The sequence below is a fragment of the Mobula hypostoma genome, chromosome 5, assembly GCF_963921235.1.
Source record: "Mobula hypostoma chromosome 5, sMobHyp1.1, whole genome shotgun sequence".
NCBI lineage: Eukaryota > Metazoa > Chordata > Chondrichthyes > Myliobatiformes > Myliobatidae > Mobula > Mobula hypostoma.
The window spans coordinates 69995960-70009422 of NC_086101.1; the positions used below are offsets into that span (position 1 = coordinate 69995960).

General features: G+C 39.4%; 1 protein-coding gene across 1 annotated transcript in view; it reads left to right on the forward strand.

Annotated features, from left to right (window-relative positions):
* Positions 1–13463, forward strand: part of gpc6a (glypican 6a) — an 822751-nt gene that overhangs the window by 208983 nt on the left and 600305 nt on the right. The window contains exon 2 of the mRNA XM_063048515.1: positions 8373–8531. Coding sequence (XP_062904585.1) covers positions 8373–8531 — 159 coding nt within the window. The remainder of the gene's footprint in view (positions 1–8372; positions 8532–13463) is intronic.

Here is a 13463-nt window from a genome sequence, read left to right on the forward strand (position 1 = left end):
TATCCCAATGCTCTTTTATAAGTATGGGCTGTTTTACCTGCTGCATGGGTTAACAAGCCTATGGCTGATCTTTTATCTCACTGCAAAGCCCTAAGCCGTGACTCCCTACATATCCAAGGTTCTGGCTGAAGAAATTTCTTCATTCCATTTCTGAAACACTAACCCCTTGTTTTTAAACCGTTACCCTTCATGTTAGACATCCAAACAAAGGAAACCAACTCTGAATCTACCATTTCAGTTCACCATGTTTCAATATAATCATGTCTCGTTCTTCTAAATTCTAAAGAATGTAAGATCAGCCTTTTTGTTGTTCCTTTCCATGCTTTGTGGTGTATTGGGCAACAAGATTCCACTTCATGTGCATTAGCATGTGTCTGTTTTTACAAGGCCGAGCTGCTAGCCGTGGTGCTCATCCGGCGTGGATGGGAAGTGTGTACAGAGCCGGGTGGTTTCGAACCAGGACCACTCGCCTCAAAAGTCTGGTGTGGATGCCACTACACTAACGCCTAGCATCAATCTTCTTAGTCTCCCCTCAAACTACAATCCCTCCATTCACTGGAACTGATCTGGGAATCCTTAAATTTAGCTTGTTTACCTCACATAAATCGTCCCTCTTCTTTAGCTTGGAAGACAAGACCTGAACATGGTATTGTAGATGCTGTCTCCCTCTGGTGCTATATAATTTCATTAAGATGATCTTGTACCTTCATGTAGCCCCTGGTCCAGGAAGAGCTGTGCAGCCAAACACAGAGAGGGTTAGACAGCTTCCATCATGTCCAACCCAAAAAATAGTGAGAGTGATTACAGGATTCTGGAGGTCATGGTCCCATTTCCCCAACAATGGTGTCCCCTCCTCTCCCCTCCTCTCCCCTCCTCTCCCCTCCCATGAGTCCTACATCTTGCTGCTCAGTGTTTGCCCTGTTTGCTCACTGCCCCTCTCCATCTCTCTGCAGTGAACCATAGGGCTATTCATTATTGAATACATATCATGTTCGAGGCAATGCGGCCAGGGGATTGAGCTAGGCTTTACCACACTCTATCATGTTTTTTTTTCACGTATACAGTGACCACTTTCACTGCTGATTCAGTTTGTACTCCCATTCCTGGAATGCACCTTGGCGTAATCCTCTTCCTTTGATCTAACTCATGTTTTAATTTTCTTTTCAGCTTGTTGAACTATTTTCCCCACTAGATTTTTTTTGTGCCGTACTTCTTTTAAAATATGCATTTAAATATTATCCATTGTTTATCTTTCTGTCAAACTCTTTAATGTAGTTTCCAAATCCATGTCACTTCTCTTACCTTTAAATTGTTTGGCTTAGGTTTAAGATCCTGTTTTTGGATTGAACTAAATCTCTGCTAATTTTAACATAAAATTCCGTAACACTAATTAATCTTTCCTCATTCCACGATATAAAACCTAAAACAGCTTGTTCTCTTTGGTTGTCAATGTGTATTACATACTTCAGAATTAATCAAAAAAGATTTATGAAATAATGTGTAGAGTTATTTATTGTAGCTCCTTCTGTTCAGATTTGCATGTTGGATGTATGATCTCTTCTAGGATGCACAATATTACTTGAAAAAACTTCGCAATAAATTACTATATTTCATTTTGTAGGTTTAAGAATTACTGATGTTTCTTTAACACGTATTAACAAGCTGATGTGAATCTTTTCTCGAACTTTCTGCATTTCACTGAGATTCAGAAGGTAGTTGGCAAAGCAGGAATTAAATGAACAAGTAATTGCTTCTCTTAAACATATTGTGTGATGCTGGTACCTGTGCGCAGTATCTGTGATATTGCTCATTAGAATGGCATGTCATGCTTGCGTGCAGAGCATTTTCATTAATATCCATAACTGTTATTTACATTCATTTGAAGTGTGGATCCAGGCAGAATTTTCAGATAGAAGACTTCCGAAGATGCCAATTAAAACAATAGGATGATTTGATTGTGACAGTGCATGTTGTTGAATGTTTGCTCTCCTGAAATTGTCTTTGTACACGTCCAAACATGCACTTCTTTTAAAAATCCGTGCCTAATGACCAATTAGGTAGATGTGTTAAAAAGGCAAAACCCAAAGTTTTGCACTGGAGAGTTTTAGTAAAATAGATCTATTAATAAACTCCAATATTATCTATATATTTAATCAGTAGAGGAAAACTAGTATAAATGCTCTCATAGTTTGCCTCTCATACATTATTGCAAAGGATCTCCCTGGGACCAAGATGAAGTTGAACAGGTAGCCTCCTACAATGACTAGGATACAGGTAGTCTAAAAGGCAACAGACATAAACAGCATTCAACATCTTTATTACTGTTCAAACCTCTCAGTTCTGATCTCAGTAGACGCTCATCCATTTTGTGAAATGCTACTGACAGCTTTGGATGAGATTATGTTAAACACAATTGTTAAATTCTTAAGTGTGGCCTCGGGTTTGCTGGATAAATGTAGTAGTGTTCCTTGGTACTCCAACGTTTGTTTATTTTCAAGATTTTTTTACATTATTCCACTTATTTCAGATGTTTGGTTTGAGATTCATATTTTTTTCTTTTCCCTAGTTATACTTTAGTTCTGAATCTCTCTCGGTCACTTGATGCTGAAGAGTTCTTGTTTCTCAGACTGACCAAATGTAAAGTGATATTCCAAACTTGACTTTACAAATAATGTATTTACAGTTAGAATGAAGTATTTTGATTTAGAATTAAATTCAATAAAGATGTAAATGAGTAGTTAAATAATGTTGTTAATGGTTTCAATTTAATTATAAAATGGTTACACCACGTAGGAGGGAATTACTTGATCTCTTTGGAGTCTTTGCAGGCTCTCTGCAGGAACATTGAATCCAGTCCCATTCCCCACTTTTAGCCATTTGAGTTTCATTTGTTTAACTAACTACCTGTTAAAAAGGTTCCATCCCTTTGGAAAAGCCTAGACTTATTAAGGATAGTCAATATGTGAGGTAGTTTATGCCACACAAGCCAAATTAAATTCTTCTAGGAAATGACAAAACAAATTGATGAAGGTAGCTCAGTGGATGTAGTGCATGTGGATTTTATTATGGCGGTTTGACATGGTTCCCCATGATAAACTCTTCAGAGAGTCAGGAGGCATGGGATCTGGGGAATCCTGGTGAGGGGATTCAGAATTGGTTTGCCCACTGAAGGCAGTGGGAGGTATTAGATGTTCTGAACAGAGGTTGATGACAGGTGGTGTTCTGCAGAGATCTGTTCTGGGACACCAGCTCTTTGTGATTTATTTAAAAAATTTGGATGAGGAAGTGGATATGTGGGTTTGTGTGTTTGCAGATGACATGAAGGTTAGTGGTGTTTTGAATAATGTAGAAGGTTGTTGTGAGTTACAATGGGACATTGACAGGATGCAGAGCTGGGCTGAGAAGTAACAGCTGGAGTTCGGCCCATTAGAATGTGAAGTGATTCACTTTGAAAGTTCAGTACAGAGTTAACGACACTACTCTTGGCAGGCGCAGGAATCGAAGGATTTGGGGTCCATGTCCATAGATCCCTTAAAGTTGTCTTGCAAGTTGATAAGTGGTTAAGAAAACATACGGTGTGTTGGCCTTCATTAGACAGGGGACTGAGTTCAAGAGCTGTGAAGTCCTGGCACCGATGCTACGTAGCCTTCTCCGTAATGGAAGTGGGACAAGCAGTCCTTAAACAGGGAGAGCGTATAAAACTCTGATTAGGGTATTGTGTTCAGTACGATTGCCTCATTATAGGAAAGATGAAAGTCCATAAAACATGAGGACTGAATTAGGCCATTCAGTTCATTGAACCTTCTCCAGCATTCCATCATGGCTGATGTATTATCTCTCTCAACCCCATTTTCATGCCTTCTCCCTGTAACCTTTGACATCCTTACTAATGAAGAATCAACCTTGGCTTTATGTATGCTCAATGTCTTGGCCTCCACAGCAATTTGAGGCAATGAATTCTACAGATTCAACTTGATGCCCTCTTTTGATTGGGTTGACTATGGATGTTGCGTCCTAGATGTCTAGATACCCAAGCCAGAGCAGTACGATATGGAGACTAAAGTGGAATGTCTTGGCGTCAACGTTAAGCAGTACGTGCGCACCACCACACGCCTCCATTTTCCTCAGTGCCACAGCAGTGAAAACTGCAAGTAATTTCAAACTCCTGGGAGGGCACATCTCGCACAACCTCTCATAGTCCCAAAAGACATCCTACACAGTCAGGAAAGTTCACCAAAGCCTCTACTTTCTGAGGAGGCTGAAGGGAACTGGACTATACACATCTATACTCACATCAGTCTACAGATGCACAATAGAGAGCATCCTAACATGTTGAATCACTGCATGATACGGAAACCACACTGTGGTGGACAGAAAGACTCTACAACTTGTGAAAACTGCCCAACACATCACTGGTGCTGGCCTACCCACCATCAAGGGCATGCTGTATATACAGAGAGATGCTGTATCCCACCCACCCTGTTCGAGGACTGCCTGTTCCACTTCCATCAGGGAGGAGGCTACGTAGCATCTGTGCCAGGACCATCAGACTCAAAAACAGCTACTTTGCCCAAACAGTGAGACTGATCAGCACCTCCACCCACTAACCCACCCCTTCTCACTCCCCACCACCACTACCATATCAATTCCTGTCAGTCACCTAATGTAGACACGCCTGGGCCTCACATCACTTTAATCAATCTCTGTATATAAACTATCTTAGGTATTTATATTTATTGGGTTTTTTAATTATTATTTTGTTCTTTATCATATTGTGGCTTTTATTTTGTGCTGCAACAGATCCGGAGTAACAATTATTTTGTTCTCCCTTACACTAAATGTACTGGAAACGACATCAAACAATTTGAATCTTGAACCTTTCTGACATATGAGTTCCAGAATCTTGTGTAACCTGGGAAGTTTGCTATACTGTTTGATTCTAGTCTGTGAGGCAGCAGTTCAATTTTAAACATCAGTACCAAGGTATTGATAGGAAAGACTATGCAACGTCAAATTTAGTAGTGAGCAGTCATGCCACATTTGAGCCCTATGTCAATGCTGAGTAGTCTGTACGTTATTACTCAAGTTGCATTTTAATCTCGTAGTTCTCTGATGCATCTGAAGGATTTGCTAAACCATTTCAGAGGGCATTTAAAAGCTTAGAGCATCCCAAAATAATTGTTTGTCTTCAGACTAGCACATTAGTTAAAAGATTTAAATGCACACAAGGCATTCTTGCAATATCTGCATCTCTGTTTTGTCAGAGTTGCCCTCACCCTGGAGATCCTTGAACAGCAGGATAATCACACCCTGAGATGCCTTACTATACCTCCTTGTTTCCACGGCTCAAACTAGGAATCCTCAAACTTGCAATTCTTCCTACAGTTGTTTGTCTTGTATGTGAAGTGCTTATGATTTACCACATGTGGCTGAAAGTGAAAGGGTGTTGAAAAACGTGCAGAAGAAATTCACTGGATGTTTGCTGGAATGGAGAGCTTTGGGTACAGGGAAAGGTTCAAGAGGAAATAGGATTAATAATGTTTTGACAAGCAGTGTAGACGTGATAGACTAAATAGTCCCTTAATTTGTGAGAAAAAGTGAGGAATGATTATGTGGAGGAAGTGAATAAACTGGAAGACGCCTCTTGGGTCTTTTTAACACATCTTAGAAACCAACAAAAGGACAAGAAACTTTGCCAGTGGATGTTTATTTGCTGTTCCTCAAGCCACATTTTAACGGGATCCTGTTTATATTTCTGTTAAATGAAAGATCAGTTTAATATTATTCTGATCATTAAATCTGATCAATATTCTGCATGATTAAGTGGAACTAAATTTTGGAAAAAAATTTCCATGCACAGTTGCTACTAAAATTATATTTTAAGGACACATTTTTGGATTTCTCAGAATGGAATGGAGTAAAAGCAATAACTGAGAGTTTATCAGAATGCCGAAGTAGATTGTTGACCTTGAAGAGTAAATTAGGTGGGAAATAGTGAGTAAACAAGGCAATATAATTGGGCCTGAAATTCAAATGCATAACGCTATATTGTTAGATGGTGCGCATTTGAATTTCATCAAACACACTTAATATCTGGGTAGTACTTTAGAAACGTGTGCCAGTCCCCACGTGCATTTGATGGAGTTGTGCACAGTGGGCGCATGCACTGAAATCGGTGTGCATTTTGATGTCGCTTGCACTGTTCTTATCTGTGTACAGTGCAGTCCATTAATATTGATGCAAGTCTTCACTAAACATATGAGGCATGCTTCATGTTAGTTAAAAGAGGTTTGTCCTTGCGATGTATATAGAATAAAATCACTGTATCAAAATGAGTTATAATAATACTTAGATTCAATTATTAACTTGAACAGTGATGTAGGTATTGTCAGGGAGAGCAGTACTTTTATGCTGTTGATTTTCATCGGAACTCTCTCTGAACTTGGCAAACTTTAGCATGCATATCTGCTGCCACCCAGCCTGCAGCATTGCCATTACCTCCATCCGAAAGTTAACTCCCACTTTACAGCCTTTGCTTCCTCAGTACTCAGTGTGGTCAGTGCATCGGATGTGCTTCTACTTCAGGCTCATTGTATGTGCTCCCATTCCTCACTGCCCTTCTGAATTCGCCGGTAAAATACTGACATAATCTTTCTCTCTTTCTCTCTCTGGATGTTTGATACGTTAGCTTCTGGCCTGACTGAAACTTCCCCAGCCCTCACAGTGTGTTTATATCAGGGGCATTGCTGTGGCTTGTTCAATCTCTTCCTCCTCAGCTACTCCTGTTTACTTTGAGACTAGGCAATGGGGAGAAGGGCTTATGTACCTACAGTGATAATACAAAGAGCATGTGAAAGTGAGTCTGAAGACAGAGATTTATACCAACAGGATATTAAATGTAATGAGGGAAAAATAGATATCGAACAACCAGTCAATAATTAGAACCTGTAACCCGGGTTCAATTCCCGGCACTGCCAGTCAGCAGTTTACACATTACCCCCATGACCGCGTGGGTTTCCTCCGGGTGCTCTGGTTTCGTCCCACAGTCCAAAGATGTACCAATTGGTCGGTTAATTGGTCATTGTAAGTTGTCCCATGATTACATTAGGGTTAAATCAGGGGATTGTTGGGCGGTGTGGCTCGAAGGGCCAGAACGGCCTATTCCATACTGTAGCTCAATAAATCGATAAATAAAATTCAGGAGTTCTTCTGTAACACAATTCACATGAACCTGTGATGTGCCAATACCCATCGGGTGAAGGTCCTTTCTTCAGACCTGCTTCATTTCTGCATGTATTGTAGGCTGTATGTGGATGTATTGTGCTATTATGCTGAGACATGATGTTGCTTAGCACTACAGTGGGACAACTGTTAAATTAGCTTCACTGTTGTAGGAACCAATGCTTTCTAATCTATTGTAACATGCACATGTACACGACAGAGGAGATCTAAAACCTTGTGCCTGCTGCACTCCAATGAATCAGTGCTGGTAAACTCTGCTTTGCTGGTTTCCAATGGACTCCCTTTCAATGACTCAACAATATTCATGTTTTCAATATTATTGATTTATTTATTATTTTGCATTTCTTTTTGTATTTGCACAGTTTGTTGTCTTTTGCACATTGGTTGTTTGTCCACCATTGTGTGTGATTTTTAAATTAATTCTATTGTGTTTCTTTGTATTTACTATGAATGACCGCAAGAAAATGAACCTCAGGGTTGTATAAGGTGACATATAAATGGTTGATAATAAATTTACTCTGAACTTTTGATCAGGAATGAAAGTTTTTAGACAAAAGCTGTTAATCCTAAAAACAATCTTCAGTTGAGTCAGTTTGAATTCTGACTTTTGTTTTACCTTCCCTATGTCACTTCATTGAGTAAGTGTAAAATTGGTGTCAGAATTGAAATTGCATACATTTAACATAATCCTGTCAGGAGGACTAACCTGAAAAGTGCTAACACAGTCCGCAAATTGAGAAGGATCTGACTAACAAAACAGAACTGACATGCATTCTCTCCTTTCAATCAGAGTTGTCGGTTTTCATTTTGGAAAAAACAGTGAGATTATACTCCTTATTCTTTAGATTTTGTATAGAGTAAAGGTCTATTTAACTGCAAAATCTAAATCCTAATGAAAGTAGAAGCAAGTGCAAATTGTCAATTAAAATTAGAAAGACACATTCAACAAGACCTGAGGAGATGGTAACAGCAGAGAAGAAATCGATTGGATCTGTTGGAATATCTAAACGATCCATATAAGCAATTATTTTATTCAAAGACACATTTCATATTGCCATAAAATTCTCCTTGGGGGCCAGGTTTTTATTTTGCAACTAAATAACTAACTGTTTTCTTCAATCTGTTTTTAGGGGAACACCTGCGGATATGCACACAAGGTTATACATGCTGCACTTCGGAAATGGAGGACAAGCTGAGCCAGCAGAGCAAATTGGAGTTTGAGAATATGGTGGAAGAAACAAGTCATTTTCTCCGCACAACATTTGTTTCCAGACATAAGAAGTTTGATGGTGAGAGATTTATTTTGACACTCTCTTTTCACTATGTCAATCATTGAACGTTGGGGCATGTTTTAGACAAACTTTCTTCTTGGTGCAAGAATCAGATGAAATTTTGAAATGAATCTTCAATCTAAGATTTTTTTTGTTATTCAATACCATGGCACAAATGTCAACCATAACATTGTTTGAGGCATGAATTCACTTCAAAGATTTCTTTTCAATCAGTGTTGTGATGAAAATAGGCAGTGTTTCTGGAGCGTTGCTCTTTACAAAGTCTTTGCTGTCTGTTGTGGTAAATATGTTCCTTTCTTGCAAACTTAGCATCTTACTGAGACCATTCATGGTAGCTATTGAATTGCTAGATGTTAATGCAATTGAAGAGGTAAGGCAATATCATGACCTCCAAAGAAGGATTACTATGTCTTATAAACTCAATTTCTATCTAAAATCTATTGACAGATATTTTAACTTAAGTCTTGACTTTATGTGATATAAAGAATGTGAAAGTGAGTCCACAGTATATTAAATGTCTCGGGAGTTTTTTCCCCTTTGAACTCAAGTTATGAATAAAGTGCCAGAAATCATTCTGCGGCTGCATGCAGTGTGGTATACAAATATGCTCCTAAATATATATGCCCATGTGCCTGGAACCTATGTCAATTATGGCACAAAGTTTTTAAATATTTTATAACTAAACATAGAGTTATGATGTTGCTAGACCATAACTTGGATTAAAGCCAGGAAAACTGATTCCATTTCCTTACATACCCCACAAGTTTCAACCTGAGTATCAGTGCATTAGAATTACTACTAATGGAACTATCACATTTTATTTGCAGAAATGCAAAATTAGCAGTACAATGTTCAACAAAAAATATAACTTCCAGGGTTACACTGAATGCCTAATGAGATACACAAAATTTATGTGAGCCTCTCTGAATGTAAAGAACCTATTTTAAGTATTGGCAAGGTAGGAGCTCCCTTGTTGGTATAATATAACTGAACTGCCTATATTCTTTTCTGACAAGCTTTATTTCATTTACTTTATTCTGTGTGGAGAGTAGTTGTTGAAAGTTCTGATTTGAACACTCCAGAGTGTTTCTAATAAACATTGTCAACTGCATATCAAATTCATGATCATCATTTGTGTGAACAGTCCCAGTCCAGTGGACGTTGCAGCACTAGTTCAAAGTACAAATTAAATTTATTATCAAAAGTATGTACAGAATATGTCACTATATACAAGCCTGAGATTGGATTTCTTGTGGGCATACCCAGTAAATTCAATAACTATAATAACATCAGTGAAAGATGACACCCAACAGGGCGAATATCCAAAGACAACAAACTGTGCAAATACAAAAGAAAATAATAATAAAAATAAATAAATAAGCAATAAATATCGAGAACATGAGATGAATAGTCCTTGAAATTGAATCCATAGATTATGGGAACAGTTCAGTGATGGAGTGAGTGAAATTATCCCTCTAGTTCAAGAGCCTGATGGTTGAGGAGTATTAACTGTTCCTGAAGCTGGTTGTGTGAGTCCTGAGGCTCTTGTGCCATTTCCTGATGGCAGCAATGAGAAGAGTGCGTGACCTGACTCTGATGATGGATGTTGCTTTCCAGCGACAATGTACTCTGTGTTGATGTGCTCAGTGGTGGGGTGGGCTCTACCCATGATGGACTGGGCCATATCCACTACTTTTTTGTAGGATTTTTCATTTAAAGGCATTGGTGTTTCCATACCAGGTTATGATGCATCCAGTCAATATCCTCTCCACTACACATCTATCGAAGTTTGTTAAAGTTTTAGATGTCATGCCAGATCTTCTCAAGCTTCTCAGGAAGTAAAGGCGCTGCCGTGCTTTCTTTGCAAATTACACTTGCGTGCTGGGCCCAGGGCAGGTCTTCTGAAATGGTAACACTGAGGAGTTCGGTGGGGAAGGGCCACAGTGTAGGGTTCTTCTGCAAATGGAGAAGGAGGGGCTTGGTTGGGGGAGGAAGTCCATCGATTATTGTAATAGTATGCTACCCCAGGGGCTGCATGAGTGGTAGCAGTGCTATTGGTTGTAGTAGGAATGTAGTAGAACAGTATTGAAAGCATTGACTTCCAATGTAAAGAATGAAAAGCCATTGCACAGTTTACTCTTGTAATTTTTTTATTTTTCACGGAGAGAATATACGAGCTCCTTACAGATGGCCCGGGAATTGAACTCCAAACTCCAGAACGCCCCAAGCTGTAATAGCATCAGGTCAACTGCTGTGATGGCCTTCCCCCCGCTGTTAATGAGATAAAGAAACGTTTGTTGTAACGTCGGTTAAGAGATGCAATCAGCTGGACTCAAGATTGTTTGGATGGAAAAATGAAACGTTTGTGAACTAATTAAGGTACCTTAGTTTAATGTCTTAACCAAAAGGCTGTGGTCTAGAAATTATTCCATAACAAAAAGCATGGATTGAATTTGTAATGGACAAGGTTCCTCTCACAGCATTTTGATGCACGAGATATATAAACCAAGTGCATAACAGAACAGAGAACATAAAAGGAGCCTTTCCTCCTCCACTGCACAACTCGCAGAGGAATTGTCAGGATGCAAGTCACATTGGATGTAGTGGAGAGAATTGGTAGTAAGAGAGAGGGGATAGCGTTTGAAAGGATTTTGATCTGAGGGAGAGGCTAGGACTTTAAGGGACAGGTCATACATGCTATCAGCATTGAGGGGTCGTACTCAAAGACTGGATGGAGCAGGAGATTGAGATTAGATTGTGGTTCTGTGTGGGGGAGGTTTGAAGAAGATCTGTATTGGTGGATATGCCTTGTAAATTACACTTATAAAGATAACAGGCTTAATAGAGGATGTTGACATTGAGATCTATAGAGTCAAGCAGGTTTGTCTTTAAATGGCACCTTACATGTGTTGTAAAAAGGTGTGAGTATATTCACAACTGCCTTTCTTCTCCTGATTCCCCAACAATTCAGCATCTCCTCTTTATTTCAGAAACTTGTCTTCCCACATGTTTCAAAGCCATTGCCTTATAAGTATTGAAAGCATAAGTAACTGCTGGCAAGGCCTGAATTTAATGCCTATCTTTGAAAAGTTCTGGAGCTTTTTAAAATGCGGCAGTCCCTGTGGTGAAGTTGTTCTCCATGATTTTGGGGTAGGGAATTGTTAATTTAGTCTCAGTAATGATGATGGAATTGTGATACATTGTGAGGACAGAGTGATGTTGAAGGAACTGGAAATGTTGGCACACCCTATCCTCATTATATGCGTCTTCAGACTATGCGGATTCACAGTTATGCGAGGAACCTATTTCTACCAACGTCTGGTTATATGCATCCAAAACTCACAGTTATGCGAGGAGCACAGCTTTCCTGCCAAAACAAGTCAGGTGTGCGCGCCTCACAATCTCTCTCCCGCCACTATCGCATTGGTTTTGGCAAGGCGTGGATGCGCGATTTTAAAATTCTGTTGGTTTTACCTACGGTGCAGTGATTTTGCGCTTGAAGTATTTAACCATGCCTCCTAAGCGTCCGATGTCATGTCCTGGGCCGTCAGCCGAGCGGCAGAGAACTGCTTTAACAGTTGAAAAAAAGTTGAAAAGTTATAAACAGTGCGGCATCAACTGAAGGTAACACAGCTCTGAGACGCTACTGCCGGGAATAGAATCTTGCCTTTAAAGTTCTTTTGTTGCTTGACAATGCGCCAGCCCATCCTAAACATTTGGACAGCATTCATCCTAACCTAACAGTGCATTTCCTGCCGTTTAACACAACATCGCTGATTCAACCACTCGACCAAGGTGTAATCCACATTCAAGGCGTGCATATTTTTTTTACCGCGAACTATCTCTCAGATGCTGCAAGCAACAGACGTTTTTGAAAATCCCGGGAGTTTACCAATGGTGAGGGAATGGTGGAAATCGGAACACTTGGCACAAATGGCGATGGACATGGACCCACGTTTAGAATAGAGTCAGCGTTTCAGTCGTTCTCTGCCGTCAACCCTTCTTCCCTACAAGCAAATTTAAAACAAAATGCTGCCTAGCAAAGAATCCTCACCACTTTATTCAAATTGGTAACACCTTCTGCTGCCGACAGTTCTAAGAGTTCTGTGAGTCTTCCTTCACCCCTTGCTGTTTTTGATATGATCCTGACGACCACAACCACCCACCTTATCTGTGTAAAGCAGCCCGACACCACAACAACCACTTATCTCCCGGAGCGAACACACCTACCACCATTGGTGAGTACTGTACACCCTTGGATGTTAACTTTCTATGACTTATTACATTGAATATTACCTTAAATTGATGAAATATAATACAAATGTTGTCTTATAGGACTGCTTTTGTGTTGTATTGGTATGAAAATATGAATAAATTACAGATAAAACATATTTCGGAAGCCCTCTGGAATGCACCCCTATTTTCTCCATTTAAATAATTATTCACATGATGCGATTTCACATTATGCATCAACTTCGCGGAACGTATCCCCCGCATATAACGAGGATAGGGTGTATGACCATGTGCTTGCTGCTATTTACTTGGGTAGTTGTATTTGTGGGTTTGGAGGTGTTGCAGAATAGCCATGACTTCCGGCTGCTTTACATCTTTTTACATTTTTTTATTTATGTTTGTTTGTTTATTGAACATGTAATGCTTATGTCAAGAAATACAGATGAAAATAAAATGCATATTGTCACACACATTACAATGATAAATTAAATCCAAAATGGTGACTCAACAACTTCTCATAGACAAGAAAAGAAGAAGGAATATCTATAAAAATTTCAGATGTTTGTTGAAACCCATGAAGTGCTGAAAATAGTGTACATTTGGCCAGGCTCCACTGCAGAAAATGTTTCTGTGGGCTTATTTGCCATGCTAAAGTTTGTTAATTGAGTGTCTAGGTTCTCTAATTGTTGTTGGTTT